General features: G+C 50.9%; 3 protein-coding genes across 28 annotated transcripts in view; 1 reads left to right on the top strand and 2 right to left on the bottom strand.

Moving 5' to 3' along the window:
- The window catches only part of POR (cytochrome p450 oxidoreductase), a 57,665-nt gene extending 56,137 nt beyond the window's left edge, over positions 1-1,528 (top strand). For all 4 annotated transcript variants that reach the window (XM_081819493.1, XM_081819492.1, XM_081819494.1 and 1 more), the window contains exons 12-16: positions 2-151; positions 248-518; positions 621-766; positions 881-966; positions 1,053-1,528. In XM_081819493.1, the coding sequence (XP_081675619.1) occupies positions 2-151; positions 248-518; positions 621-766; positions 881-966; positions 1,053-1,197 (798 nt within the window). In that variant the 3' untranslated portion in view covers positions 1,198-1,528. The remainder of the gene's footprint in view (position 1; positions 152-247; positions 519-620; positions 767-880; positions 967-1,052) is intronic.
- A 128-nt stretch (positions 1,529-1,656) lies between these two features.
- On the bottom strand, positions 1,657-7,796 carry TMEM120A (transmembrane protein 120A). Its single transcript, XM_006733906.3, has 12 exons — positions 7,596-7,796; positions 5,836-5,954; positions 5,485-5,601; positions 3,560-3,619; positions 3,253-3,348; positions 3,087-3,176; positions 2,829-2,894; positions 2,652-2,713; positions 2,457-2,549; positions 2,264-2,328; positions 2,091-2,159; positions 1,657-2,008 (listed from the first exon to the last, which is right to left on the bottom strand). The coding sequence occupies exons 1-12, from the start codon at positions 7,674-7,676 to the stop codon at positions 1,895-1,897; spliced, it is 1,032 nt and encodes a 343-aa protein (XP_006733969.2). The 5' UTR covers positions 7,677-7,796; the 3' UTR covers positions 1,657-1,894.
- Positions 7,797-7,890: 94 nt separating this feature from the next.
- The window catches only part of STYXL1 (serine/threonine/tyrosine interacting like 1), a 64,634-nt gene continuing 44,539 nt past the window's right edge, over positions 7,891-27,985 (bottom strand). For 7 of the 23 annotated variants that reach the window (XM_081819499.1, XM_081819497.1, XM_081819496.1 and 4 more), the window contains 2 exons: positions 23,150-23,262; positions 7,891-9,388 (listed from right to left, as the gene is read on the bottom strand). In XM_081819499.1, the coding sequence (XP_081675625.1) occupies positions 8,385-9,388; positions 23,150-23,262 (1,117 nt within the window). In that variant the 3' untranslated portion in view covers positions 7,891-8,384. The other 16 variants (XM_081819513.1, XM_081819519.1, XM_081819506.1 and 13 more) reach the window with 16 other exon arrangements.

The raw sequence follows: 27,985 nt of genomic DNA, 5'->3' as shown, positions 1-27,985 counted from the left end.
GGAGCTGTACCTGAGCTGGGTGGTGGAGGCCCGGAGGCACATCCTGGCCATCCTGCAGGACTACCCGTCCCTGCGGCCCCCCATCGACCACCTGTGCGAGCTGCTGCCCCGGCTCCAGGCCCGCTACTACTCCATCGCCTCGTCCTCCAAGGTGCGCGGTCGGCCTCCGGGGCCGGGGCCGGGGCCGGGGCCGGGCCGGCGGCAAGGGGCCTCGGGCATGCGCTCACCCCTGCCCCGCCCCCGCCAGGTCCACCCCAACTCCGTGCACATCTGTGCCGTGGCCGTGGAGTACGAAACCAAGTCCGGCCGCGTCAACAAGGGTGTGGCCACCAGCTGGCTGCGGGCCAAGGAGCCCGCCGGGGAGAATGGCCGCCGGGCCCTGGTGCCCATGTTCGTGCGCAAGTCCCAGTTCCGCCTGCCCTTCAAGGCCACCACGCCGGTCATCCTGGTGGGCCCCGGCACCGGGGTGGCCCCGTTCATCGGCTTCATCCAGGAGCGGGCCTGGCTGCGGCAGCAGGGTGAGCACGTGGGCCCGGGGCGGGGTCCCGCGGGGTCGGGCGTGCCTCCCCTGCCCCTCCCCCCCCTTGCCCAGCACGGCCTCACCCCTGCCCTGCCACCAGGCAAGGAGGTGGGGGAGACGCTGCTCTACTATGGCTGCCGCCGCTCCGACGAGGACTACCTGTACCGCGAGGAGCTGGCCGGGTTCTGCCAGGACGGCTCCCTCACCCAGCTCAACGTGGCCGTCTCCCGGGAGCAGCCCCACAAGGTGAGACCTCGGGCTGCCCCTCGGGGCTGGGGCTGGGGTGCTGGGACTTGGGGCCGGGGTGGGGGGGGGGCGGGGGGGGCTCCTCACAGTGCCGCCCCCCCGCCCCGCCCCCAGGTCTACGTGCAGCACTTACTGAAGAGGGACAAGGAACACCTGTGGCAGCTGATCCACGAGGGCGGCGCCCACATCTACGTCTGCGGGTGAGCGAGGGCAGAGCAGGGGGAGGGACGAGGCCCACCCGCCCGCGGGGACCCCCTCACCCAGCGCCCCCTCCTTCCTGCCCCAGGGACGCTCGGAACATGGCGAGGGATGTGCAGAACACCTTCTACGACATCGTGGCCGACGGGGGGGCCATGGAGCACGCCCAGGCCGTGGACTACATCAAGAAGCTGATGACCAAGGGCCGCTACTCCCTGGACGTGTGGAGCTAGGGGCCGCCCGGCCTGCCTCTGCCCCTCGGGCCCCTGCAGACTCGCTTCCCCATGTAATCACTTCCCTCGCTCCCTTCTGCCAGTGTCCTGGGTAGTTTCTGCGCGGCCTCGCCCCCGGGAGGCAGGCCCAGGGACAGAGACTGGTCCGGGCCCCAGGCGCACATGGGCCCCCAGTCAAGAGTGTGTATTTTGTAAACCCCTCAGGCCCTTGGGGGCTGTACAGAAGGGACTCTTAGTTGAGCTGGGCCCCAACCCCCTCCACGTTATTTTCAATGACTGTAAATAATTTTAAATGATCTTTGGTCCTTGGAATAAAGTTCTGTTTTCGGTATTTCCTATTGCTTGGGTATATCCGGGGTCTCCCCCTGGGCCTCCTTAACTCAGAGCCCCAAGAGGCCGTGTGGGGGTGGCGCCGAGGCCCGCGCCTGACCCTTTGGAGAGCACACACCTCAAGCCACCTCTCTGCCACTCTTCCTTTATTCAGGCTGCTGGCCCCCGGCTCCCTGCAGGCCCGGAGCTCAGGCCCAGTCCTCTCCAGCGTCGCCTTCGGGGCCCACAGAGCCCACAAAACTCCAGGGAGAGCAGAAGGGACCCTCCCAGATGAGGGAAGCCCCCTACCCTCTCAAAGGGGACAGAAGCCCCTGCCAGGCCAGAGGGGCCATAGGGAGCTGGGTGGCCATGGCGGGCAGGCCCAGACTCATTCTTTCTTGCTCCCATGTCTTTGACTGTGGAATTTCTGGTGCACAACCCGCAAGGTGGTGAAGAAGTTGCCAAGGAATAGGAGGAGGAAGGGGAAGCCACACATGAGCACCTGGGGGGAGAAGCGGGGTCAGGACTGGGCCGGGCGCTGGCCCTCGCAGTGTCCTTCCTCCTCCCCGGGTCCCCGGGCTCACCTGCCACTCCTTGCACTCAGGGTCCTGGGCCAGGCTGAACAAGGTCAGCGCATTAAAAAGCTGCCAGAACTGGGGGGGGATGGAGGGTTTCAAACAGAAGCCAGTCTCCACGAGGGCCCACAGCCAGAACCGGGAGGCCTGGCCAGACACACCGGGGGGCAGAGACAACTTACGTGTCCAAAGAAAAGAAAGGGCAGCAGGAAGGTGAGGCCCCGCCACATCCAGGACTGGAAGCCCTCTGCAGGGAGAAGCGGGGGGGGGGGGGGCGGGGGAACACGGTCTCTCAGCCCCACATAGTCGGGAAAGGACGGGCCCTTCCCGGCCCCCGTTCAGGATTCCCGAGAGAGGAGGCCGTGCCCGGCTCACCCACAGTGAGGTCCATGGTGTGCCTCTCGCCCAAGGCCCGCAGGCGGTATAGACAGCCGCTTTGGTAGTAATACTGCAGGAACTGCACGAAGCCTGGGGGTGGGGACAGCGGAACTGGGCTGGAGCTCACGGTCCTTGGCACCCCCTCCCCGTGGGGGGGCTCCCGAGCAGAGCAGGGCCCTCTGAGACACTCACTCTGGTACATGGAGAAGGACAAGAACTGGTTCCGGAACTTCTGGTACATGAGGCCGTCAGGCCTAAGGCAGAAAGCAGCGGGAAGGGGAGGGAGCTCAGGGACACCCTCTCTCTCTGCCCCGTGCTCCCCTGCACCCCCCACCCCCCAGGCCCTGGGAGCCAAGTCTGGCCACTCACCACGTCAGCATGACTCCCGACAAGAAGGTGGACACGTAATGATGGAAAACCCACCAGCCTTTGATCCTGTATCGGGAAGCCGCGGTCACTCCTGTCCCCTCGGCCCCGAGGATCGATGCACGGGGACGGGGAGCCAGGCTGCGGTGGGAGGAAGCCAGTACCCCGATCCCGGGCCTGCTCCTCCGGGACCCACGGCCCCCCGCCCCCCTGGGTCGCTCCAGTGCCCCACCCCGCCCCGGGAGCCCACCGGGAGCCCACCGGGAGCCGTTGTTGATGAGAATGCTCTCTCGGATGGTCAGCGTGCAGTAGTACCAGACCAGCAGGAAGTTGAAGGCGGCGTCCGTCACCCTGCGGAGGGCACAGAGGATGTGGGTGCCGGCGCCCACACGGAGCGGGGCGCGGCCCCGGGCAGCAGGACACCCACCTGGAGTTGAGCAGGAAGCGGCAGGTGAAGGAGATGAGGATGAGGATGATGGTGAGGTAGAGCTTGAACTTCTCATACTCGTCCTTGTAGGCAAACCTGGGTGGGCACACACTCGTGGCACAGGCTGGGGTGCCGGCAGGGCCCACCCTCGCCTCGGCCCGGAGGGAGGCTCCTGCTCCGGACGTGCTTCCGCAGGCGGCTCGAGGCCGGCACCCCGGGGGGCTGAGCCCGGGAAGCGGGGGCAGAACGGAAAGGACCCGGGAGGGTGGAGAGCAGGGTTGGGACCCAGCCCACGACAGCGAATTACTTAGCCTGCTTGCTCAGGAGTGTCACGTTGACATTGCCCAGAACCAGGCTCAGGTACAACCTAGGGGAGGGGGACACCAGGTAAAGAGAGGCCCCCAGGGAGAGGAAAGCCAGTGGCACAGAGCCGGGGACCCCCCGGCTTCCCACGGCAGCGGCTTAGGGTTCTGACCCGGGGGGTGCTGCACACCAGCTCCACAGGAAGGAAACACTGGGGCGCAGCCTTTCTGCCTGCTCCCGGGTAAACCAACATCCCCTCCCTCGCCTCCCCCCTCCCAGGGTCCCCCCCTTAGGGCCTCCAGGGTATCCCGTGGGAGCCATGCCCACAGCTCCTATTGTCCCTGTGGGCCTTGGGCAGGACTCAGTGCCTGTGTGCATGCCCACCCCGTCACCTACCCCCCTCCCCGGGTTCCCGCTACGTCCGAGAACCTTCAGCCCTGAGTCTGCCGCAGCACCCCGCACCATGGCCACACCAGGACCCCCTCGCAGCCAGGAAGGGCTCCCTCAGCTCAGAAACTGCTCGCACTCTGACTCCAAGTGCCCAGCCTCCCAAGCCGGTTTCAACAGGTGGACCCTGGCCCTCACTGAGGCTTCCAGGCCCCCGACCCCAGTCTCCTTTCCCAAGCCAGTTGAGTCCCCAGGCCCCCCTTCCACGACAGCCCCTTTCTTGTCAACCCCACCACCCCCAGCCTCTTGCCGCCGTCACTCCCACCGACGGAGCCTGTCTGGCCCTTCTCTGCCAGACGAACCCCAAGAGGTGACCAAGTCCCACGTGTGCAGGACGCAGCACACCCACACACGAGCTCCTGCTCACGCTCGGGCCGTTGGGCACAGGCTCAGAGTGGTTAAGGGACTTGCCCCAGGCCGCGAAGACACGCTGGGGTGCAGCGGGCACCTGGACTGGGCCGCCTCTCAGCATCGCCATCCCTGCAGAGGCCCTGTCAAACCCTCCCTCCCGGCTGACATCTCCGGGGGGCCCCCTCCTCACCGGCTCTAAACACCCTCCCATAGCAAATGAGAAGGGCCCACGCCCCGCCCCGCCCTTCCCACCTCCCCAGGGGTTTCCCTTTGCTGGGTCTGTGCTCCAAGGGCCTGCGCTCTCGGCAGGGAGACGTGCTCCAGTCTTCCCTGGGTACGAAGTAACACGGACCCCTGAGCACAAGCCTCCCCCCGCCCCCACACGCACGAGTTCCACTCGCTGGTTTCGCCTTCTGCTCCCAGCCAAGCTTTTGAAGAGCTGCCTACACTCGCCTGTCCCCCCATTAGCCACCTCCACCTCCACCAACCTGCAGAGCGCTCCTCTCCCTGACTCCGGCAGACACCGCCCCTTCTGTATGGCTCCTGACCACCCCCACCACCGGCTGTCTGGTCTGAGGCTATCAGCTGCTCCTTCCCCCCACTCCGCCGCCCTCTGGGACATGCTCCTTCCCAGCCGTCTTGCTGCCCCAGGCCTCCGCTGGATGATTTTCACTCACCCTAGGGTTGTGCCCTGGCCCCTGCCATCCCCCTCGGTGACCGTGGCTGGCCTAAGGGTCGCTCTGCCCAGCCTACTGGGCCCGAGGCCAGCTCCGAAGCCTGGCTTCGCCTCTGGTCTCATTCACCAGCCCCCACCCTGAGCTCTGGCCACACGCGCCGTTTCCACCCTCCCGTGCCTGCCAGGCTCCCTCCTTGATCCTCTACGCTTTCCCTGACCTCCAAGCTGGGCGAGGAGCCCCTCACTGTGCTCCTCCATTCCCTGTCCTTCCGCCACAAAACACCCATCTCCGTGAGCTGTCACCATCGCTTGAGCTGTCCCCCCAGCCTGACTGCTCAGCCCACAGTGGGTCCAGGCACCATCTGCTGGCCAAGTGACCAAGCAGAGGAGACCACGCTTCAGGCCACTCTCCCAGGGGCGTCTAGGAACTGAGCTTGGGGGAGGGGGGGTCTCACCCATTCTTCTTGGGCAAATAGGCCTCCATATCGAAGAAGAGGCCCTGGCGCTCCTTGATCTGGTTCTCCAGCTCCTGGGCAGCCTCCTTGGCCCCCGACTGAAGGGAGGGTTTGCATCTGTAGGTGGGCCCACGGAAGCCAGAGTCAGAGAAGCCCCCCCCCCCGCCCCGTATCACACCTGACACCTGCGGGGCAGGAGGCGAACATGGCCCAGCAGGGGGAGAAGCCATGCCCTGGGACACTCAAGGGTGAGTGCCTGCTCTCCCCCCACCCCAGATCTGACCCCCAGCCCTAGGCCAGGGGGTATTGGAGGCTTGGGGGAATCAAGGGCGGGGCGGGGGGGGTCCTAACTTCTTTAGGACAAGAGCCAGCTCCTGGAGCCGCTTCTTCTGCCGCGTGATGGCGCTGGTACAACCGTTCTGCAGCTTGGTCAGCTCCTCCAGCTTCAGGCGGTACAGCCGGTGGGTCTCCTGGGGCAGTGGGCGGGGGACCAGAGTGAGCAGGAGCCTGCTGGGCAGAAGGTGGGGCACGGACTCCCCCCGGGCTCTTTGGGAGGGTCTGAGCAGGAAAGGAGGCAGCCAGCCGAGGGACTCCCTGAGGTTGCCCTCTCCCCCAGGCAGGCCAAGAGATGGGGCTCCCCCTGCAAGCCCAGAAACAGCACCCCTGTCCCAGAAGCAGACTAGGTCCCAGAGACTTTGTTTCATCTCAGCCCACCTACTAGCTGGCCCCGCCCAGATCTGTGCCACCCTGAGTTCGGATTCCAGGCACAAGGGTCTACCTTCTGGACCAGTCAGGTGCCTTCAGGCAGCCACTCTGCTTCTCTGCGATCCTCCTGCCTACCCAGGCTGCTAGTGCAGAGGGAGCTGGGGTTGTCCAAGCAGCCTGCCGCTCTGGCCCTCCCAGCATCTGCCTCCCAAGTTAAAGGTCATCAGGCTTCAGCCCTTAGAATTCCTGCCTTTAAGACCAGTCCTTTTACCCCTCCCCCAGCACCTTTGGCCCAAAGCCTCCCAGAGCACTTTGCCCTGGTGGGTGAGTTTCCAGAAAAGCAGCCTGGAGACAACAAAGGGCAGTGTGAAGAAGGTCAGGAAGGGGTGGCCAGGCTGGGAAAGTAGGTCTGCCCTGCTCAGGACTGGCAGGAGCACGAGTGGCGGCAGCGTTAGCCTGGCCAAGGAACGGCAAGGCTTCAGTGCAGACAGGAAGGGGCTGGAACCAGTCCAGGAGAGACAAAGGCATGACCGAATACACAGCTAGCCCAGGCTCTACCCTTTCCAGGTCTTGTTTCTCGTGCCTTAAAGGGGCCACCACACCCCTTCAAAACCCAACATGAGCCACATCTGTCTACCCCTACCAACCACTTTCTCCTGGTGGAGACCAGCAGCCTTCTCCCCTGCTGGGCTCCCCACAGAACGGCACAATGGTCCACACAAGCCAGATCCCCACGATTCCTCCCATGGCTCGCCAGTGGTATCAGAAAGGTTCCAAGCCCGTCCGGGCCCATGAGGTCCCTACAGGGTCTGGCCCACCCACTTCTCCCCTCCCTCTCCTTCCAGCACCCACATAACCCTGCCTTCGTGGGCGCTGTCCTTCAACCTGGACGGGGCCCCGCCCCCATCCAGGCACTTCACCTAACCACCACTTCCCCTGGCTGGGCCGGGCCGCTCCCCTCGCCGCACTCAGCCCAGACCCCCTGCGCTGCCCTAGAGCCACGCCGGCGCCCACAGCATGTTTGCTGAGTGACTGACCCAAGGTTGGGCCCGGCCGGCTTTGACTCGGGACCACTCTCCTGGGAGAGGACGGGGTAGGGGTCGGGGCCTGAAGGAGGCCCCCCCCCCCCGCAGAAGGCCCCAGGTCCGCCAGACTCAGTGGGTTTCCGCCAGGGTCGCAGCGGCCGCGCGGGCGATGGGGACTGCCGCCGGACACTCATTTGAGGCCGAGGGGAGGGGTCCAGCCAGGACCACCAGGACCCGGGGCCTCGCCACCCTCCGGAGCGACGCCGGGGTCCCCGACCCTTGACCCGGAACCCCCCACTGCTGACCCACGGCTGCCCGACCCTTGACCTCGAGCCAGAGAGACGTGGCTCAGGGTCAATGGGCGCCCGCACTGGCACTCACCTGGATGCTCTGGAAGTCCTGCTGCAGCTCCTCCCAGTCCCGCAGGCAGTCCCCCAGCGGGCCCGGGACCGGGGAATGCATGGCTGCCGGGGCCACGCACCGGACAAGCCGAGTCAAGGACCGCGCCGCAACCCCGGCCCGCCCGAGGGGCCTCCGCCGCCTCCGCCACCGCCCCCGCCCCCGTCCGCTTCCGGGCTCGCGCCGCCGCCACCACCAATGGGAAAAGGCCTGGAACGGCGAGCGCGCTAGCCCCGCCCTCCGCCTGAGCCAATCCGGGCCCGGGGCGGGGCCGGGGCGGGGCCAAGCGCAGCTGGGGCGCTCTCCCCGCCACGCTCGGCGGGCCTGGGGCTGGCGCGGCGGTGGTTCCCGGCTCGGGGCTCGGCGGGTCGTGCCGACCGCGTGGTGTGGCCCACGGGGCTCTGGCCCGTCATGCTGGTAGTAAACCGAGGCCCACGGAGGTGACCCTTGCCTCGAACACTCTCGTCCTTGGGAAAGCTGCGCCTCTGCCCGGAGAGGATTCTGAGCCTCTTTTCTCGGCTGGATTTTTACAGCGGCCACCTTCCTACTGTCTCCCTGCCTCCAGGCTCACCGCTACTGTTCTTTCAGAGCCACCAGCCTGCGGTCCTAATGCACCAGCCTAATCCCCACCATGTCCCTGACGGAAACTTACCAGTGGCTCTGCCCTTCCCACCAGGTCCCTAACCCACAGAGCCATCGCTTGCAGCCTTCCCAATCTCCGTTCCAGCTCCTATCCTAACTGATCCCAAGCCTGCGCTGACCGGAAAGCCCTCATCCGTAGAGCAAAACCCCACTCCTTGAGGGCTTGAGCTTCCTTTGGGAGGAGGGGGAATCCACCCTCCTGCAGAGAGTCCTGGGAGGTGAGATGGCTTTCACCTCTCTGTCCCTCCCTGGCTGCACGCAGGTGGCAGGGAGTGTCTGCTGAATGACATGGACATCCCAAATTCCCTGTCCATCTTCTGCCCTCTCCTGACTGGTGCTGTGGGTGCAGCCAGCACTAGGAAGTACATTCTGAAGAAAATTCCCTTTAAGACCTGAGGAATTTCTAGAAACATGGGTGTAGTAGATAGGAGGGGTGGAAATCTGTCTTTGGGGAACCCAGCCAGGAGGAATGGGGAGCAAGGAAAGGAAATCTGAACAAGTCATCAACGGGCAGAGTGGTGGGAGTGCTGGGACCCGGTATGAGACAGGGTGTACTTGTGCCTGGAGCCTGGCACCTGGGCCAACGCTGGGCCTGGCAGATCTCCACCCACGGGGGCACTGTGACACCCTGTGGACCAACACAAGGCAGGGGGAATCCTTGGAGCTCCTCCAAGCCAGCCTCCAAAGGGTCCAGGTCATTGGGGGCATGTGAGATAGCTGCTCAGGAGCCAGATGCTCTTCCAGAGGCAGCCTCAGAAGAGCAGTGGGGGTGGGCCAGGAAAACCCAGGGATGGGGGCTCTCGCTGAGTCTGAGCAGAGTACGCCTGCTCTGGGGCGTGAACGAGGAGCCTGAGAAGAACCACTGCAAGAGGCTGACACAAGACTCCAGGCAGCAAAGGCCTTCTCTTTCCACACCAATCTGGTTACACAGCCTGGCCCACTACCCACAAGAGGCCCCCAAGCGAAGTTCTTCAGGACCCACAGGTGGACCATAGAGAAGATCAGTAGAGTGGATCCCAGATGTCTGTGACAGAGTCTCCGAGGATGACCTTCTCCCACTCCGACAGCTGAGCCACCAAGCCCCGATTGGGATGCACGTTGTTTTTGCACTTCTTGACATAGGCCCAGGACTTCTGTCAATGCAAGGAGAGAAAGCAGACTTCAGGGTTGGACCGGGGCCAGCTCAGGAGGGACAGGAGGCACCTGCCCATGGGCCAGCAACATGGCTTAATGGCTAGACATAGAAACAGCAGCAGCCCAAGGTTAATACAGGGCAAGGAGTCATAGGAACTGGCTCTGTTCTGAGCAAGCTCCTCTGCTGCTAGATATGGAGACAGAGATCATTCTTTCAGATGGCCCCTGTGAAGGTTCAGACAACATGGGTGAAAACTCCTGTGGGCAGGAGAGCACCATGCCCATGCCTGTCACACAGTGCAACCTCAACAAAGGTTTGCGTTGTGAACAGAAAAATTCATGGAAAGGGGAAGAGAACTATGGGGGAAATTCTCCAAAGGGAAACCGAAGCCACTTTCTTTCAGATGTCCACCTTAAAACGCAGGAGGGAAAAGGACAAGCTGGTCTCCGTCTGGATGGAGGACAGAGGAAAAAGGAAAAGGCCAAACTAGGAAGAGAAGAAATGTATCCCAACCTAATAAAGACCATATATGACAAGCCCACGAGTAACATCATACTCAGTGGTGAAAGACTGAAAGCTTTTCCTCTAAGATCAGGAACAAGAGAAGGATGCTAACTTTCATCACTTCTATTCAACATTGTACTAGAAGTCCTAACCAGAACAAAAAAGGGAGGGAGGGAGGGAAGGAGGGAGGAGGGAAGGAGGAAGGAGGAAGGAAAGGAAAAGGAAAGGAGGGAAAAGAAAGAGGCATCCAAACTGGAGAAGTAAAATTACCTCTGTTTGCAGATGACATGGTTTCATGTGTAGAAAACCTTAAAGGTTATACCAAAAAATATCTGTCAGAATAAATGAATTTAGCAATGTTGCCACATTACAAAATCAACACTCAAAATCAGTTGCATATCTATACACTAACGATGAACAATCTGAAAAGTAAATTAAGAACACAATTCCATTTACAATAGCATCAATACTTAGGAATAAACTTAACCAAGGAGGTAAAAGACCTGTACCCTGAAAATTATGAAACATGGCTGAAAGAAACTTAAAAAGACACAAATAAATGGAAAGACAACCTATGCACATGGATAGGAAGACTTGATATTGTTAGGATGTCAGTACTACTCAAAGTATCTATAGATTTAATGCAATCTCTACCAAATCCCAACAGCATTTCTTGCAGAAATTGAAAAACCAATCCTAAAATTCATACGGAATCTCAAGGGACCCCCAAATAGACAAAACAATCTTGAAAAAAGAGAACAGCACTGGAATTCTCATACTTCCTGATTTCAAATCTCTGAAGTTATTGTAAAACTACAGTGATCAAAAAGTGTGGTATTGGCATGAAGACAGACATTCAGGAGAGACAGCCCAGAAATAAGCCCTTGCATATATGGCCAAATGGCTTCAACAAGAGTGTCAAAAACCATTCAAAGGAGAAAGGACAGTCTTTTCAACAAATGGTGCTGGGAAAACTGGATATCCATATGCAAAAGAGTCAAGCTGGACCCCTACCTCACACCATGCACAAAATAAACTCAAAATGATTGAAAACCTAAATGTGAGAGCTTAAACTATAAAAATCCTAGATGAAAACATAGGAGAAATGCTTCATAACATTGGATTTGGCAATGATTTCTCTGATAAGACACCAAAAGCACAGGTGATTAAAAAATGGACAAATTGGACTACGTCAAAATAACAAACTTCTATGCATCAAAAGACACGATCAACAGAGTGAAAAGGCAGCCACAGAATGGGAGGAAACATTCCAAAAATCATATATCTGATTTATATCCAGGTGTTAATATGAAGAATATAGAAAGAGCTCCTAAAACTCAACAATAATAACAACAAAAACCCAAACAACCCAATTAAAAAACAGGCAAAGAACTTGAATAGACATTTCTCCAAAGGATAAATGAATGATCAATAAGCACATGAAAAGATTTGCTCAACATCACTAATCATTAGGGAAATGCAAATCAAAACTACAATGAGATACCACCTCACACCCATTAAGATAATTAAAAAAAAAAAAAACAGAACACAACAAGCATTGGCAAGGATGTAGAGAAACTTGAACCCTTCTGCACTGTTGGTGGGAATGTAAAATGGTGCAGCCTCTATGGAAAAACAGTATGGAGATTCCTCAAAAAATTAAAAATAGAGATACCATATAATCCAGCAATTCCACTTCTGGGTATCTACCCAAAAGAACTGAAAGCAGGGTCTTGAAGAGATATTTATACACCCATATTTGTAGCAGCATTATTCACAATACCTAAAGCATGGAGGCAACCCAAGTGTCCATCAATGGATGAATAGAGAAACAAAATGTGCCATACATACACAATGGAATATTATTCTATCTTTAAAAAGAAGGAAATTCTGACACATGAGACAACATAGATTTACCTTGGGGATGTTATGAGAAGTGAAATAAACCAGGCAACAAAAAGACAAATACTGTGTGATCCACTGATATGAGGTACCTAGAGTAGTTGAGATCATAGAGACAGGGAGTAGAATAGTGGCTGCATGGCCTGAGGGAGGCAAGAACAGGGAGTTAGTGTTTAATAGGTATAGAGTTTCAGTTTTACAAGATGAAAAGAGTTATGGGGATGGATGATGGTGAAGGCTGTACAACACTAGAAAGTACTTAATACCACTGAACTGTACACTTTAAAAAAATGGTTAAGGGGTGCCTGGGTGGCTCAGTCGGTTAAATGTCCAATTCTTGGTTTTGGCTCAGGTCATGATCTCAGGGTCATGAGATCAAGCTCCATGCCGGGCTCCACGTTCAGTGCGGAGTCCGCTTGAGATTCTCTCTCCCTCTGCCCTGCCCCCCTCTTGCATGTGCTCTCTCTAAAATAAATAAAATCATTTAAAAAGTGGTTAAGATGGTAAATGTTACATTATGTGTATTCTAACACAATAAAAAGAGAGAAAAAAACTACAATGAGATGTCACCTCATACCCATTAGGATGGCTACCATTTAATAAAAAACAACAACAGAAAATACAAGTGTTGGCAAGGATGTGGAGAAACTGGAACCCTTGTGCACTGTTGGTGGGAATGTAAAATGGTGTAACTGCCATGGAAAACAGTAGAGTGATTACTCAAAAAAGTAAAAATAGAATTACCATATGATCCAGCAATTCCACTCTGGGTATATACCCAAAATAACTGAAAGCAGGTGGCCAGTGGGGCTTGTGTTTATGGGTTCAATAGGACAGTAGCAAAACAAATATAATTCTTAACTGGCTATCATCCCAAGGCTCAGTGCAAAAGGAGCAGACAGGAACACCTATCTTCCAGTCTTCCCCTGAGAAAGGTATATGTACATACTTTATTTTTATTTTTATTTTTTTTTAGATTTTATTTATTTGACAGAGAGAGAGTTAGTGAGAGCAGGAACAGAAGCAGGGGGAGTGGGAGAGGGAGAAGCAGGCTTCCCGCCGAGCAGGGAGCCCGATGTGGGGCTCGATGTGGGGCTCAATGTGGGGCTCGATGTGGGGCTCTATCCCAGGACCCCAGGATCATGACCTGAGCCGAAGGCAGACACTTAACAGCTGAGCCACGCAGGCACCCCTATTTACATACTTTTAAAGCTGCTTCCAATCAGCCTGAATCTAGGTGCAGACTGAGATCCTCCCCTTTAGGGCACTGATAGGTCTTGGCAAACCCTCAATTTCTGAGAGCCACTAAGAACAAAGCAGGCTGCTTGGACAATGGGAAAGGTTTGAGAGATAACCAAGAACTAGGAAAGGGTTGAACCATAAGGTTCATTTCCTACACCAGGCCACTCCTTCAAGACTGGGAAAGGTGGCTGTTTTCCCTAATGCATAGAAACCAACAGAGTCAAGGAAAATGAAAAAACAGAGGAGTACATTCTAAATGAAAGAAAAAGATAAAACCTCATAACAACCTCTTAATGAAATGGGGACAAGTGACTTACCTGATAAAGAGTTCATGTCATAACGATGCACACCGAGGTCAGGAGAACAATGCATGAACAAAATGAGAATTCCAACTAAGAGACAGAAAACAAAGTACCAAACAAATCACAGAGCTGAGGAATACAATAACTGAACTGAAAAAATACAATAAAAGGATTCAACCACAGACTACATGAAGTGGAAGAAAGGATCTGTGGACTCAAAGACAGTGGAGTGGAATCAAAGCAGAAAAAGAAGAAAGAAGAGAAGAGAAGGAAGAGGAAAGAAAAGAAAAGAGGAAGAAAGGAAAGAGGGAAAGAAGGAAGGAAGGACGGAGAAAACAGTGAGCATATCTTAAAGGACTTATGAGCAATATCAAGAGGATCGATGTTAACATTACAGCGGTCCCAGAAGGACAAGAAAGAGAAAGGGGCAGCCAACTTATTTGAAGAAATAACACTGCATACTTCCCTAACCTGGAAAAGGAAATAGATATCCAGAGCCCAGAGAATTCCAAAAAAGATGCACCCAAAGAGATCCACACCAAGACCTATCAAAATTAAACTGTCAAAAGTTAAAGACAAGGAGGGAAGCTTAAAAGCAACAAGGGAAAAACAACTTGGTACACACAAGGGAAGCCCCACTAAACTCTCAGCAGATTTTCAGCAGAAACATTGCAGGTCAGAAAGAAGTGATGTGATATAGTCGAAGTGCTGAAAGAAAAAAACTGCCAACCAAGAATACTCTACAGAGCATAGCAGTCCTTCAGAATTGAAGGAGAGATAAAAGAGTTTTTCAGGCAATCAAGAGTTGAAGAAGTTAATCACCTCTAGACCAGCTTTACAAGAAATGTTACAGGGACTTCTTTAAGCTGAAATGAAATAGCACTGATAAGTATCAGGAAAACAGGCAAGTATAAATATCACTGGTAAAGTAAAATTCAGAATAATCTAATGTAAAGGTGGTAGGTTCACTTATAAATCTAGTATGAAGGTTAAAAGACAAAAATAGTACAAATAGCTGTAACTACATCATTAATGATATAAAAGACAAAAAGATGTAAATTGTGACATCAAAACCATAAAATGTGGGAGTTGGGTAGTAAAGATGCAGAGCTTTAGACTGTGTTCAAATTTAAGTTGTTATCAACTGAAGACAGACTGTTATAAGTTGTTTTATGTAAGCCTCATAGTAGCCACAGAGCAAAAACCTATAATAGATACACAAAAGATCAAGAGAAAGGAATAGCATACCACTATGGACAAATCACCAAATCACAAAGGAAGAGTGCAAGAGAAGGAAAAAAGGAATTACAAAAATAGCCAAAATACAGTTAACAAAATAGCAGTAAGTCCACACCTATCAATAATTACCTTAAGTGTAAATGGACTAAATTCTCCAATCAAAAGACACAGAGTATCTATATGCTGCTTAAGACACTCACTTCAGATGTTCGGACACACACAGACTGAAAGTGAAGGGACGGCAAAAGATACTCCATGCAAATGGAAACCAGAAGAAAGCTGGGGCTGCTATACTTATATCAGACAAAATAGACTTTAAGACAAAGACTGTAATAAGAGACAAAAAAGGTCATTATGTAATGATAAAGGGATCAATACAACAAGAGGATGTAAAATTTGTAAATATTTATGCACCCAACATGGGAGCACCTAAATATATAAAGTAAATATTAACAGACCTAAAGAGAGAAATAGACAGCAATATAATAATAGTAGGAGACTTTAATACCCCACTTTCATCAACAGATAGGTCATCCAGACAGAAAATCAATAAGGAAACACTGGCCTTAAATGACCCAATAAACCAGGTGGACTTAACAGACATTTACAGAACATTCCATCCCAAAGCAGAATACACATTCCTCTCAAGTGCACATGGAACATCCTCCAGGACAGATCACACATTAGGCCACAAAACAAATCATAATAAATTTGAGAAGACTGAAATATTATCAAGTATCTTTTCTGACCACAACGGCGTAAAACTAGAAAGCAACTATAAGAAAAAATTGGAAAATGCAAAATATATGGATAATACTGAAGAACCCATGGGTCAATGAAGAAATCAAAAATATCTTGAGGGGCGCCTGGCTGGCTCAGTTGGTGGAGCATACAACTCTTTAATCTCAGGGTTGTGGATTCAAGCCCCACACTGGGTATAGAGATTACTTAGAAATAAAATCTAAGAAAGAAAAAATGAAAAGAAAAGGAAAGAAGGGAAAAAAAAAAGAAAAAAAGGGGCTCCTAGGTGGCTCAGTCATTAAGTGTCTGCCTTCGGCTCAGGTCATGATCCCAGGGTCCTGGGATCGAGCCCCACATCAGGCTCCCTGCTCAGCGGGAAGCCTGCTTCTCCCTCTCCCACTCCCCCTGCTTGTGTTCCCTCTCTCGCTGTGTCTCTCTCTGTCAAATAAAATCTTAAAAAAAAAAAAAAGAAAGAAAAAGAAAAAGAAAGCCCTAAAGTCTCCATCAAAAAAGCATTAGGACTAATGAACAAATTCAGTAAAGTTACAGGGTACAAAATCAATATACAAAAATGAGGTGTGCAATAATAATGAACTATCAGAAAGAGAAATTAAGAAAACAATCCCATTTACAACTGCATCAAAAAGAATAAAATATCTAGGCATAAATTTAACCAAGGAGGTGGAAACCTGTACACTGAAAATTATAAGACATTGATAAAAGAAACTGAAGAAGACACAAATAAATAGAAAGATATTCTGTGCTCATGGATTAGAAGGATCAATATTGTTAAAATGTCCATACTACCCAAAGCAATCTACAGACTCAATACAATCCCTATCAAAATTCCAATGGAATTTTTCACAGAAATAGAACAAACAATCTTAAAATGTGTATGGAACCATAAAAGACCCTCAAATACCTAAAGCAATCTTTAGAAAAAAGAACAAAGCTGGAGGCATCACATCCAGATTTTGAACTATATTACAAAGCTATAGTAATCAAGGCAGTATGGTATTGGCATAAAAATATACATATAGATCGATGGAACAAAATGGTCTAGAAATAAACCCACACATATATTTTCAATTAATTTATGACAAAGGAGATGAGAATATACAATGGGTAAAGGTTAGTCTATTCAATAAATGGCATTGGGAAAGATGGACAGTCACATGCAAAATAGTGAAACTGGATCATGTCTTACTCCATACATAAATATACTCAAAATAAATTAAAGATTTGAATGTAAGACCTGAAACCATAATGCTCAGAAGAAAACATATCCAGTAAGCTCCCTGTTATCAGTCTTGGTGATGATATTTTGGATTTGATACCAAAAGCAAGGGTAACAAGAACAAAAATAAACAAGTGGGACTACATCACACTAAAAAGCTTTTGCACAATGAAGGAAACCATCAACAAAATGAAAAGGCAACCTATGGAATGGGAGAAAACATCTGTAAATCATATATCTAATAAGGGGTTAATACCCAAAAAATATAAAGAACTTTTGCAACTCAATAGAAAAAAAAAATCTTATTTTAAAAAGAGCAAAAGATCTGAATAGACATTTTCCCAAAGAAGACATACAGATGGTCAACAGGTACTTGAGAAGGTGCTCAACATTACTTATCATCAGGGAAATGCAAATCAAAATCACTAATGAGCTATCATCTCACACCTGTTAGAATGGCTGTTACCAAAAAGATAAGAAATAACAAGTTCTGACAAGGATGAGGAGAAGAGGGAACCCTATGCACTGCTGATAGAAATGTAAATTGGTGCAGCCACTAGGAAACTGTATGGAGGTTCATCAAAAAAGTAAGAACAGAACTACCATATGATCCAACAATTCCACTTCCGGGTATTTATCCAAAGAAAACAAAAATACTAACCCAAAAAGATATCTGTACCCCATGTTCACTGCAGCATTATTTACAATAGCCAAAACACGGAAACAACCTACGTGGCCTTTGATGGATGAATGGATAAAGAAGATGTGGAATGAAAAAAAAAAAAAAAAAGATGTGGAATGGAATGGAACACACAATGGAATATTATTCAACCATTGAAAAGGAGGAAATCCGGCCATTTGTGACAACATGGATGGACCCTGAAGGCATTATGCTAAGTGAAATAAGTCAGAGAAAGACATATCATATGATCACACTTATAAGAGAGCCTTACTTATGGAGCCTAAAAAACAAACAAACAAACTTAACTCAGACACAGAGACTAGAGTGATGGTTGCCAGAGGTAGGGGCCAGGGCTGGGCAAAATGGGTCAAAGTGGTCAAAAGGTACAAACTTCCAGTTACAAAATAAATAAGTCCTATGGATATATACAGTATTGTGACTATAGTTAATATTGTATTGTTTATTTTATTTTTTAAAGGTTTTTATTTTTATTTATTTGACACAGAGAGAGAGCACAAGCACAAGCAGGGGGAGGGGCAGAAGGAGAAACAGGGTCCCCACTGAGCAGGGAGCCCGATGCAGGGCTCGATCCCAGGATCTTGACCTGAGCCGAAGGCAGATGCTTAACCAACTGAGCCACCCAGGCGCCCCTGTATTGTTTATTTTGAAGTTGCTAAGAGAGTAGACCTTAAAAGTTCTCATCACAAGAAGAAAATTTTTTAACTATATGTGGTGATGGATGTTAATCATTTTATAGTGATCATTGAATAATTATTGTATACCTATAATATAATGTTACATGTCAATTATATCTTAATAAAAAGTAAAGCAGAAAAAAAATAATTGAAAGCAAGATCTCAAAGCGATATTCATACACCCATGTTCACAGCAGCATTATTCACAAAATAGAAAGTGGAACCCAAGTGCCCATCAACAGATGAAGGGATAAATAAAATGTGTATATAAACAGATACACACACACACACACACACACACACACACTGGTATGTACCTAACAGAGCATCAATATATGTGAGGCAAAAACTGATAGAACTGCAAGGAGAAATAGATGAATCCGGTGTCACAGAGACTTCGTCACCTCTCTATCAGTAATGGACAGATAGAACAGGCAGAAAATCAGGATGACCATAGTTGAACCCAACAGCACCATTAATTAACTCAATATAACTGACATCTATAGAAATATTCCATCAAACAACGGAACACACATTCTTCTCACGCTCAAATGGAACATTCACCAAGATGAATGTTCATCTAAAATCAATCATCTAAGCTTCCCTCTTGGGAAATGAAAAACACAAGAGTAAATTAAGCCCAAGATAAGTCGAAAAAAAGAAATAATAAAAATTAAAGCAGGGGTCCCTGGGTGGCTCAGTCAGTTGAACTTCCGACTCTTGGTTTCGGCTCAGGTCATGATCTCAGGGTCATGGGACTGAGCCTCGTACTGGGCTCTGTGCTCAGTGGGGAGTCTGCTTGAGATTCTCTCTCTCCCTCTGCTCCTCCCCCCCCACTCTCTCTCTCTCTCTCAAAAATAAATAAAATCCTTAAAAAATTAAAGCAGATATCAATGACATTGAAAACAGAAAATCAACAGGAAAAAAATCAGTGAAACCAAAAGCTGGTTCTTTGAAAAAAAAATCTGCAAAATTGATAAGCCTCTAGCCAGGCTACTAAGAAAAGGAGAGAAGATACAAATTATTAATATCAGAAACGAAAAATGAGACATCAGTACAGAGCCCATGGACATTAAAAGGATAATAAAGGAATACTATGAACAACTCCATGTCCACATAGAATCTAGATGAAATAGACCAATTCCTTGCAAGACACAATCTGCCAAAACTCACACAAAATCACACAATCTGAATAGGCCTATATCTATTAAAGAAATTGAATCAGGGGCACCTGGGTGGCTCAGTTGTTAAGCATCTGCTTTCGCCTCGGGTCATGATCTTGGGGTCCTGGGATCAAGTCCCGCGTCAGGCTCCCTGCTCGGTGGGAAGCCTGCTTCTCCCTCTCCCACTCCCCCTGCTTTGTGTTCCTGCTCTCGCTCTGTGTCAAATAAATAAAATAAAGAAATTGAATCAATAAATAAAAAAAAAATTATCTTCCAAAAGAGAAAGCACCAGGCCGAGATGGACTCACTGGTAAATACTACATACAACAGAATACGATTCAGCCTTAAAAAGCAAGGAAATTTGGGGCACCTGGGTGGCTCAGTCATTAAGCATCTGCCTTCGGCTCAGGTCATGATCCCAGTATCCTGGGATTGAGCCCTCCATCGGGCTCCCTGCTCAGCAGGAAGCCTGCTTCTCCCTCTCCCACTCCCTCTGCTGTGTTCCCTCTCTCGCTGTGTCTCTGTCAAATTAAAAAAAAAAAAAATCTTAAAAAAAAAAAGCAACGAAATTTGAACACGTGCTATAACATGAATGAACCTTAAGGATATTATATGCTAAGTGAAATAAGCCAGTCACAAAAGGACAAATACTGTATGATTTCATTTATGTGAGGTACCTAGAATAGTCAAATTTATAGATACAGAAAGTAGCATGGTAGTTGCCAGGGGCTGGGAAAAGAGGGGAATGGGGAGACGCTATTTAATGGATACAGAGTTTCAGTTTTGCAAGATGAAAAGAATTCTGGAGATTGGTTGCACAACAATGTGATTGTATTTAACACTGCTGAATTGTGTGTAATTAAAAATGACAGAGATGGTAAATTTTGTGTTATGTGCATTTTGCCATCATGAAAAAAAAAAAATCCGTGGTACCCTGGGCAGAGCTATGTAGTTGTAAGGTTTACTAAGTCCTGGTCAGGTCAGATTGGGCCCTTGAGGGCAAACCATAACCATAGCCCCCCACGCTCACTGCTCACAATCCTTTCCAGCCCACAAAGCATCTGCTGGGACTCACAGCAAACATCAGCGGGTTAGAAGGGGGCAGGGTCATGGCTAGGTAACTCTTGGTAAGGGGAAGCAGCTAGCCCACAGCCGCATTCTTCAGACTCAAGGCCTGTGCTCTCCCTGCTGCCTTAGGGCCCTGTGGAAAGCCCAGATTCCAAAACTGGGTCATGGGGCTTTGGATTCCAACTCTGCCACTTACAGCTATGGGGCCTTGGACAAATTACTCAGCCTCTATAAACCTCCTGCAAAACGGGGTTAATAACATGCTGCGGGGTCACTGTGTTTTCATCACACATAAAGTATTCACAAAGGTGTGTGGGAAGCATTCTGCCAATGGTAGCTATTACAATACCTCAGGAGTTGGTTTGCGGTTTTGTTCTTTTTTTTTCCTCTGAAGATTTTTTTTTTTTTTAAAGATGTCATTTATTTACTTGACAGAGAGAGACACAGCGAGAGAGGGAACACAAGCAGGGGCAAAGTTACTCCCAGTAGTTTAAAGGAACTGAAATAGGTTTCTTAAGGGCTCGCTGGCTCTGGGAGCCCATACAACCTTGCGCCAAAGCTTTGAAAGCCAAGGGCAGGCAGGGTGGCCCCGGGTGCCAGATTCTTCCCAGTTCACTCCTCAACTTCCCACTCCTGGTCTTGGTACCCCCAAGGAACTGAGTTGGGACCATAAGCCCCAGGAAGCAGTCTATTGCCCAAGAGTGGCCCACACCCCTTTTTTTGCCAGTCCCATGGGCTCCGACCATCACCGCTAACAACAGCCAGGAGCACAGCTGCCCCAATGCGCAGAGGAGGACCCCAGGACCACACAATGGGAGGAGGGAATGTCTCTCTGGACCTCAGGCAGCAGCAGAGCTGAGCCCAGGTCAACCTCTATCAGCAATCCAGGGCATTGCTTGGTAGCAAGAAAACCTAACAACCACACAGGACTGACTCAGTCTGGAAAGGACCCAGCAAGGTCCCAGTGGCAGTCCTTCCTGCCCACAGCTGCTTTTGCCGAGACTTATCTAGATGGCATCTCAGGACACAATGCCCAGCAACGGGACTTCCTTGTACATGAGACAGAGATTGCTCCCCCAGGATGGGAGCCCCAGGGCTTCTGCCGAGAGCAAGGACAATCTGGCCCTCAGGGGCCCAAGCACCTGTCCATCCACTGACCACTGACAGGGACAGCTACACCCAGACAGGCCTCACCCTCCCTGCTGGAGTCATGCAGGGGCCAGTAAAGGTCAGGGTGTGGGCCTACATGTGCCCTGTCGCCAAGGGGGCCTGGCCCTCACTGCTGGAGAACTCAGGGGAGCCAGGTGGGAGTCCTCTCTCTGTTCTCCCCCCAGCCAGCTCGGGAAGCAGCCTGTCATCTGCCTGTAATATGAACAAAGAGACGACTGTGACTTGCTGGTCAGGGCTGGGAAGCATCACAAAACATCAGAGTCACAAGGCTGTCAACCTTTTTGTGCCCAAACCTCACTGTGAGCGATCAGGAAGCCAGAACCACCACAGGCCAGGTCTCCAAATGGCCCAATTCAAGCTCCAAGGGAGCTCGAGTCCTGGAACGCCCCCTGCAAGCAGAGAGCTCGGCCTGCCTTCCCCCAGCTCCCCGTCTTCTCTTCCTCGATGTTCCAGCTCAACAAGGCAGCGAAGCAGAGGTTCCTTGCAGGCCTGAGCCCGTTCCTGGGGAGGTGGCTGGAGAGACATCTCTATAGGAGCAACGGCACAGGCCTCCCTCCCCAGATTTATGAGAAACTTCTCCCCCTTCCCCCCCCAGCACACCCCAAAATACTCAAGCGGGCAAGGATCCCTGACAATTCACCTTGCACGGGGTGAGAAACCAGGGGTCTGGGCCTCTCGCTCCAGGCCCCGTGATTCTGCCTCCAGACGCTTTTCTTTTTCAATTGTAGTAAAGCAGACGTAACAGAGAACTTCCCATTTTCACCATGTTTGGGGGTCCGGTTCAATGGCAAGAAGTACATTCACCATGTTGTGCGACCGTCACCACCGTCCATCTCCAGAACTTTCACATACATGAAACAACTCCCCATTCCCGCAGCATAATGTCCTCCGGTTCATCCATGTGGCAGCAGGTGTCAAAATGTCCTTCCTTGGCGAGGCTGAGGAATAGTCCATTGTGTGGACAGACCATTTGTTTCTATCCTTTCGTCTGTTGACGGACAGATGGGTTACTCCCACCTGTTGGCTACGGTGAGTAATGCTGCTCCGAACACGGCCCCACAAACATCTGAGCCCTGGCTTCCACTCCTACAGGTGGAATTGCTGGCTGCCCGAGACTCTAGCTGGCAATTTCACCCCCGAAGAGCACGTGGGGCCAACATCCCAAACCGCTGGCAATGGGCTCTGACCATGGTCATTCTCTGACCCTCCCCTTCCTTCAAGCACAGCCCTGGGCATACGTGGGAGCTTTTCGGGTCCCACCGAAGCCCTCTGAAGTCATGCAAAAGCTGTGCCTCCCCTCGGGGCAGGCCGCCATCTCCTCGTGCCATGGGAAGGCACTGCCCTCGGCGTCACAAGCGCTGGTTCCACGGAGTTTGTGGTGACAGGTCTCCGCCCCCTTCTCCAGTCCGGGTCAAGACTGTTGGAGTAGGTGCCCTTGGAGCCCTGCCAGGGTCGTAGTTCTCTGGCTCCAAGCAATAACCAAAATGCACCTCCCTTGGAGAAGCCTGAATGAACGCTGGTAGACAGACTGATTGCAGTGGGGGACACGTGGATGGTGCTGCTAGCCGTGGCCTTGCCCAGCCTGAGTCCCTGGGCCTGTCCCATAGGCCATGCAACAGCCTCAGCCTCTGACCCAGATCTTTGGGACCTCGCCCTTGGGTGTGGTATGCTGGGTAAAGCACTGGACTTGGGAGTTCCCTTTCCAGATCCTTCTCCTCCCACCCCCCAGTTAGGGCCCCCTTCCTCCCAGGTCCAGCTCTGACCCTGCCTGCTGGAGGCAGCTGCAGTCTGAGCCTTGACCGGGCAATGAATACCTTCAAGGTCTGCTCCTTCCAATGCATGAGGAAGGCCAAGGTGGCCGCACAGCTGCGACTGATGCCCAGGGTGGAAAAGACCAGGATGACCGAGCCAAGCCGGAGGTGAACTTCTGCAAGAGGAAGGAAAGGTGTGTGGGGAGGGGGGCGGGGAGGCAGTGGGGCTCATGGATGTGTGTTGCTGGCTTCAGTGGGCCCACGGTCCAGGAGTGAGTTCGGACCCAGCCCGCATGTCCTGGGCTAATCCCGTGACCTCTCTAGGACACCGTTTTGTCACCTGGCAAACGGGGACCCTCAGACCTCACTGGCAGTCCAAGAGAATCACACTGGGTGTTCAGCATTACCCTGCAAAGGCCTTTTTTTGGCTCCCCAGGCTTCCAGCCCAGGAAGCTCTGCTACCAGTTGGCCTCCCTGGGTGGGACAAGAGGATGCTCCCCCCGACCCGACTCCCCCCCACCCCCAGGCACTTGGATGCCGACAGAGGTGGGAGGAAATCTAAGCTGGCTTCCTAGGCCAGTCCCCCCAAGAACTGGAGATAAACGTATCAGGGCACCTGGGTGGCTCAGTTGGTTGGGTGTCTGCCTTCGGCTTGGGTCATGGTCCCGGGGTCCTGGGATCAAGACCCACATTGGGCTCAGAGCCTGCTTCTCCCTTGTCCTTCCCCAACCCCCCAACTTGTGCACTCTCTCGCTCTTGCTCTCAAAAATAAATAAAATCTTAAAAAAAAAAAAAAAGAACTGGAGATAAACATATCAAAAGCGAAATCACAGACTGTCAGCACTGGAGGAGGACCCTGAGATGATGAAGGCCAAGTGCCTCATCGTATGGACAAGGAAACAGAGGTACAGAGCAGTTAAGGACTGGCCCAGAGCCACCCAGCAAGGTAGGGCTGGAGAGGAGCCCTCTGTGCCACAGGGCTCTGCCATCCTGTGGCCAGACACGTGGCAAGTTGCAATCTCAGATACTAGTCAAGTGATAGTTGCAACCTCTTGGGCAAATAAGGGATGTTTGGGCCAACACATCATCTTCCAGCCTCCCGTGCGGCCCCTCGAGCTGGGGCCGCATTGGTGCGGACCTGACTCGACCTCACTCTCTCCAGCCCATCTTGCTCTCCTTGGGGAATCCTGGCCCCAGAATGACTGAAAATTCCACCTTCAATGAGCAGTCACTGCCATGTGTGGTGGGAGAGCCGAAGGGGCGCTGTGCACACAACCAGGGATCATGGAAGTCAGGGCTGGGAGGGTTCCAGAGTTTTCCTTCCACCCCACCCCGCAGACCAGACAGGAGGGAAGAGATGGAACACGATTCGCCTGTGGGTCCCCAGAGCCCAGCCCAGAGCAGGCCTCCCTGAACGCCTGCACCCATGGTGGGTCAACGCGCCCATTGCCCAAGAGGCTCAGCGAGGCCAGGACTGGGGCTTGGCCAGCCCCCAGAGGTCCTAGTGGTTCAGCCAGGGCCACAACATGGGGCACTCAATCGACAATCTGGTGCTCTTATTTGGCCCCATGTCCCACGAGGTAAATGTGTGGCTGTCCACATGGCTGAGGGCTCCTGAGGGCTGAGCTTGTCCTGGGGCTTGGGCTGGGCCCTGCCCTTCCTCTCCTCAGTGCTGGCTGTCCTGATCAGGAACAGCCGTGTGGACAAGGTGCCACAGCCCCTCTGGCCCCTGGGCACAGGCCAACCGCTCCTTACCAAGGAAGTGACAGAGGTGCCGTAAAAAGGGGAAAATGTTGGCTTCCGGGGAATCTTCAATCTTGATGTGCAGAAGTTTGTTACTGTCATCTACAAAACTAAACAGAAGGAAAGCCCAGGAAATCAGGCAGACTGGCACACAGCTCCCCTGGAATGAGCCTCGTGCACAGCAGCGGGACCACATTGCAGGGATGCTGAGCGGGCTTCAGGGAGAGGTGGCAAATAACTGAGCCTGTCTCAGAAAACAAGCACCTGCTTCATGGGGGGGTTGTGCAGATTAAGTCAGTTCATCTATGGAAAGCATTTGGCAATCTGCTTGGCACATAGTAAATGCTCAATAAATGTGACATCATTATCATTAACCACTCATGGTACTTTGCTAGAGTATGGTGCGAAAAGTCAGATGAGGATGGGCAGGAATATGTAATGAGCTTGGAGAATGAGCCTGCTATGTTAAATGGAGAAAGCCAGGTAAGAGATATGGAGAGTGGAGCAGGGGGGTGGGGGTAGGGGCTGTTTGAGACACAGTGGTCAGGGAAGGCTTTGAGCAGAGGCTTAAAGGAGGTAATGGAACAAACCAGGCAGCCATCTGAGGAAAGAGGGTTCTGGGTAGGGGAGAACACAAGTGCAAAGGTGCTGAGAGGCAGTATGTTTAATGGACTTGAGAAACAACAGAGAGGTAAGAATGGCTAGAACATCCGGAACAAGGCAGAGAGAGGACAGAGAGGAGGTAGAGGATGCCTGCAAGGAGCTTGCAGAACATATGGCACGTATTAAGTACTTGGGCAATGTTAATTACGAAGACTGTGGTCTACTGATGACATTAGGCAGCATGTAGACCACTGTAGCATGCAGAAAGCTGCAGTAGATTCAGAAATAAAAAGAGGCTGGTTTAGTTTCAGCAGATCCAAGCACAATGCACATCCATCCATCTGTCCATCCATCCTTTCTTCCCCATCTCTCTCTCTCTCTCTCCCTCCCTCCCCCATCTATCCATCCATCCAGCTATTCATTCTTTCCTCATTGCCTACTGTGTGTGAGACCTTGGGCTGGACTCTAGTGGCCAGAAGCTGAACCAAAGAGGGCCGGCCTCTCCCAGCTTCAAGGAGCTCCCAGTCTGATGGGGGAGGCAGACACAGAAACAAATAGCCCCAATCCAACTGGCTAGACTTGGGGATAAAGACCTGCATGTGATACTGAAGAGGAAGGGCAGGGAGAAGTTGAGGGAGCTGGGAAAAGCTTCACAATATAGGAGGCATCTAGCTGGAGAAGGTGGAAGGAGACAAGGTTACTATATAAAAATCAACTGCATTTCTATACACTAGCAACAATCAGAAAGTGAAATTTTGAAAATACCATTTATAACCACCTCAAAAATACCAAATACTTGGGAAGAAATCTGACACAAAGTGTGCAAGACCTGTACATGGGAAACTATAAAACATTTTTTAGAGAAATGAAAGAGCAAAGTAAATGGAGGGATAGACCCTGTTCATGATCAGGAGACTCAACATTGGTAAGATATCAGTTCTCCCCAAATTGGCCTATGGATTCAATTCTATCCCAGTCAAAATTCCAGCAGGCTTTTTGTAGAGACCTACAAGCTGATTCCAAAATTTATTGCAAATGCAAAGGAGACAACTTTGAAAAAGAACAAAAGGAGAGGACTGGCTCTACCTGACTTCACAATTTATTATAAAGCTATAGTAGTCAAGAGTGCAGAATGGATATAAAGAAAAACACAGACCAATAAAAAAGAATTAAAAATCCAGTTATAATACCACACACATATGGTCAACTGATTTCCAACAAAGGTATCTAAACAATCAAAGGGAAAGCATCTTTTTTTTTCCCCCCAATAATGGCTTCCATATGCAAAACAATGAACTTTGTTATACATCTGGCCCCATATGCAAGGATTATTTCAAAATGCATCACATACTCTTTAAGTTGAAACCATAAAACTTTTAGCAGAAAACACAGGAGAAAATCTTTGTCAAAATTCAAGCATCTACATAGGCATGGGTCTGCTCCTTTGGTGTATTCTTCTATCTTGTACCAATATCACAATGCCTTTCTTGTTGTTTTTTAAGACTTGGTATCTGGTCAAGCAAGTTTCCTATTTGTTGTTCTTTGATATTCAGCTATTTTTGGCCTTTGCATTTCCATATAAATTTTAGAATTACTCTAAAACCTATTGGAATTTTATGGGCATTACATTGAATCTATAGATCAACTGGACAAGAACCAAGATCTTTACAAAATGGATGCTTCTAATCCATAACCACAGTACATCCTCTGTGTATTCAGGTAATTTAAAATAACATCTTCTGTGGAGTGCCTGGCTGGCTCAGTCAGTAGAGCATGTGACTCTTGATCTCGGGGTTGTGAGTTCAAGCCCCACACTGGGTACAGAGGTTACTTAAAAATATTTTTAATTAAAAAAAAATAAAATAACACCTTCTGTTTATTCAGGTAGTCTTAATAATTCCCAGTCATGCTGTGTAATTTTCTGGTGAGAGCTTACACATCCTTAATTAGGTATAATCCTAGGTATTTAATATTTTTACGCTATTGCATGTTTTTAAATCTTCAGTTTGTTTCTCGTTTGTGTGCAGAAAAACAATTGATGTCTGTATATTTCTTGAACCCAGCAAACTTAAGTCTAATAATCTCGCTGTAGCTTGTTTCAGCTTTTCTGCTTATATAATTATATTGCCCGAATAATTAAAGTTTTTTCCCCTTCAATTCCTATCTTCTTTTTCTTGTCATATTCCCTAACTAGGGCCTCTAGTACAGTGTTAAATAGTGATAGCTGCATCTCTGCCTTGTTCCCAGACTCAGAGGAACAATTTCCAATATTTTATCATTAAATGTGATGTTTGCTGTAGAGATTTTCATAGATTTTTTTTTCATTAGATCAAAATGCCCCTCGATTCCCAGTTGCTTGGAGTTTTTCTTTAAATCATGAATGTATGGGGCGCCTGGGTGGCTCAGTCGTTAAGCGTCTGCCTTCGGCTCAGGTCATGGTCCCAGGGTCCTGGGATCGAGCCCCACCTCGGGCTCCCTGCTCGGCGGGGAGCCTGCTTCTCCCTCTCCCACTCCCCCTGCTTGTGTTCCCTCTCTCGCTGTGTCTCTCTCTGT

This window comes from Leptonychotes weddellii, chromosome 5 (assembly GCF_054177405.1).
Source record: "Leptonychotes weddellii isolate Sample4059 chromosome 5, ASM5417740v2, whole genome shotgun sequence".
Taxonomy (NCBI): Eukaryota; Metazoa; Chordata; class Mammalia; order Carnivora; family Phocidae; genus Leptonychotes; species Leptonychotes weddellii.
The sequence above is the reverse complement of the archived record's forward strand: the minus strand, read 5'-3'. Positions and strand labels throughout refer to the sequence as shown.

Excerpts from the sequence above, each read along its gene's own strand:
- TMEM120A (XM_006733906.3), bottom strand. The coding sequence starts at position 7,676 with ATGCATTCCCCGGTCCCGGGCCCGCTGGGGGACTGCCTGCGGGACTGG. Across the intron at positions 5,602-5,835 it reads CTGGCTCTTGTCCTAAAGAA|ATGCAAACCCTCCCTTCAGT; the intron begins GTTAGGACCCCC and ends GCCCACCTACAG. Across the intron at positions 2,329-2,456 it reads CACCATGGACCTCACTGTGG|AGGGCTTCCAGTCCTGGATG; the intron begins GTGAGCCGGGCA and ends TTCTCCCTGCAG.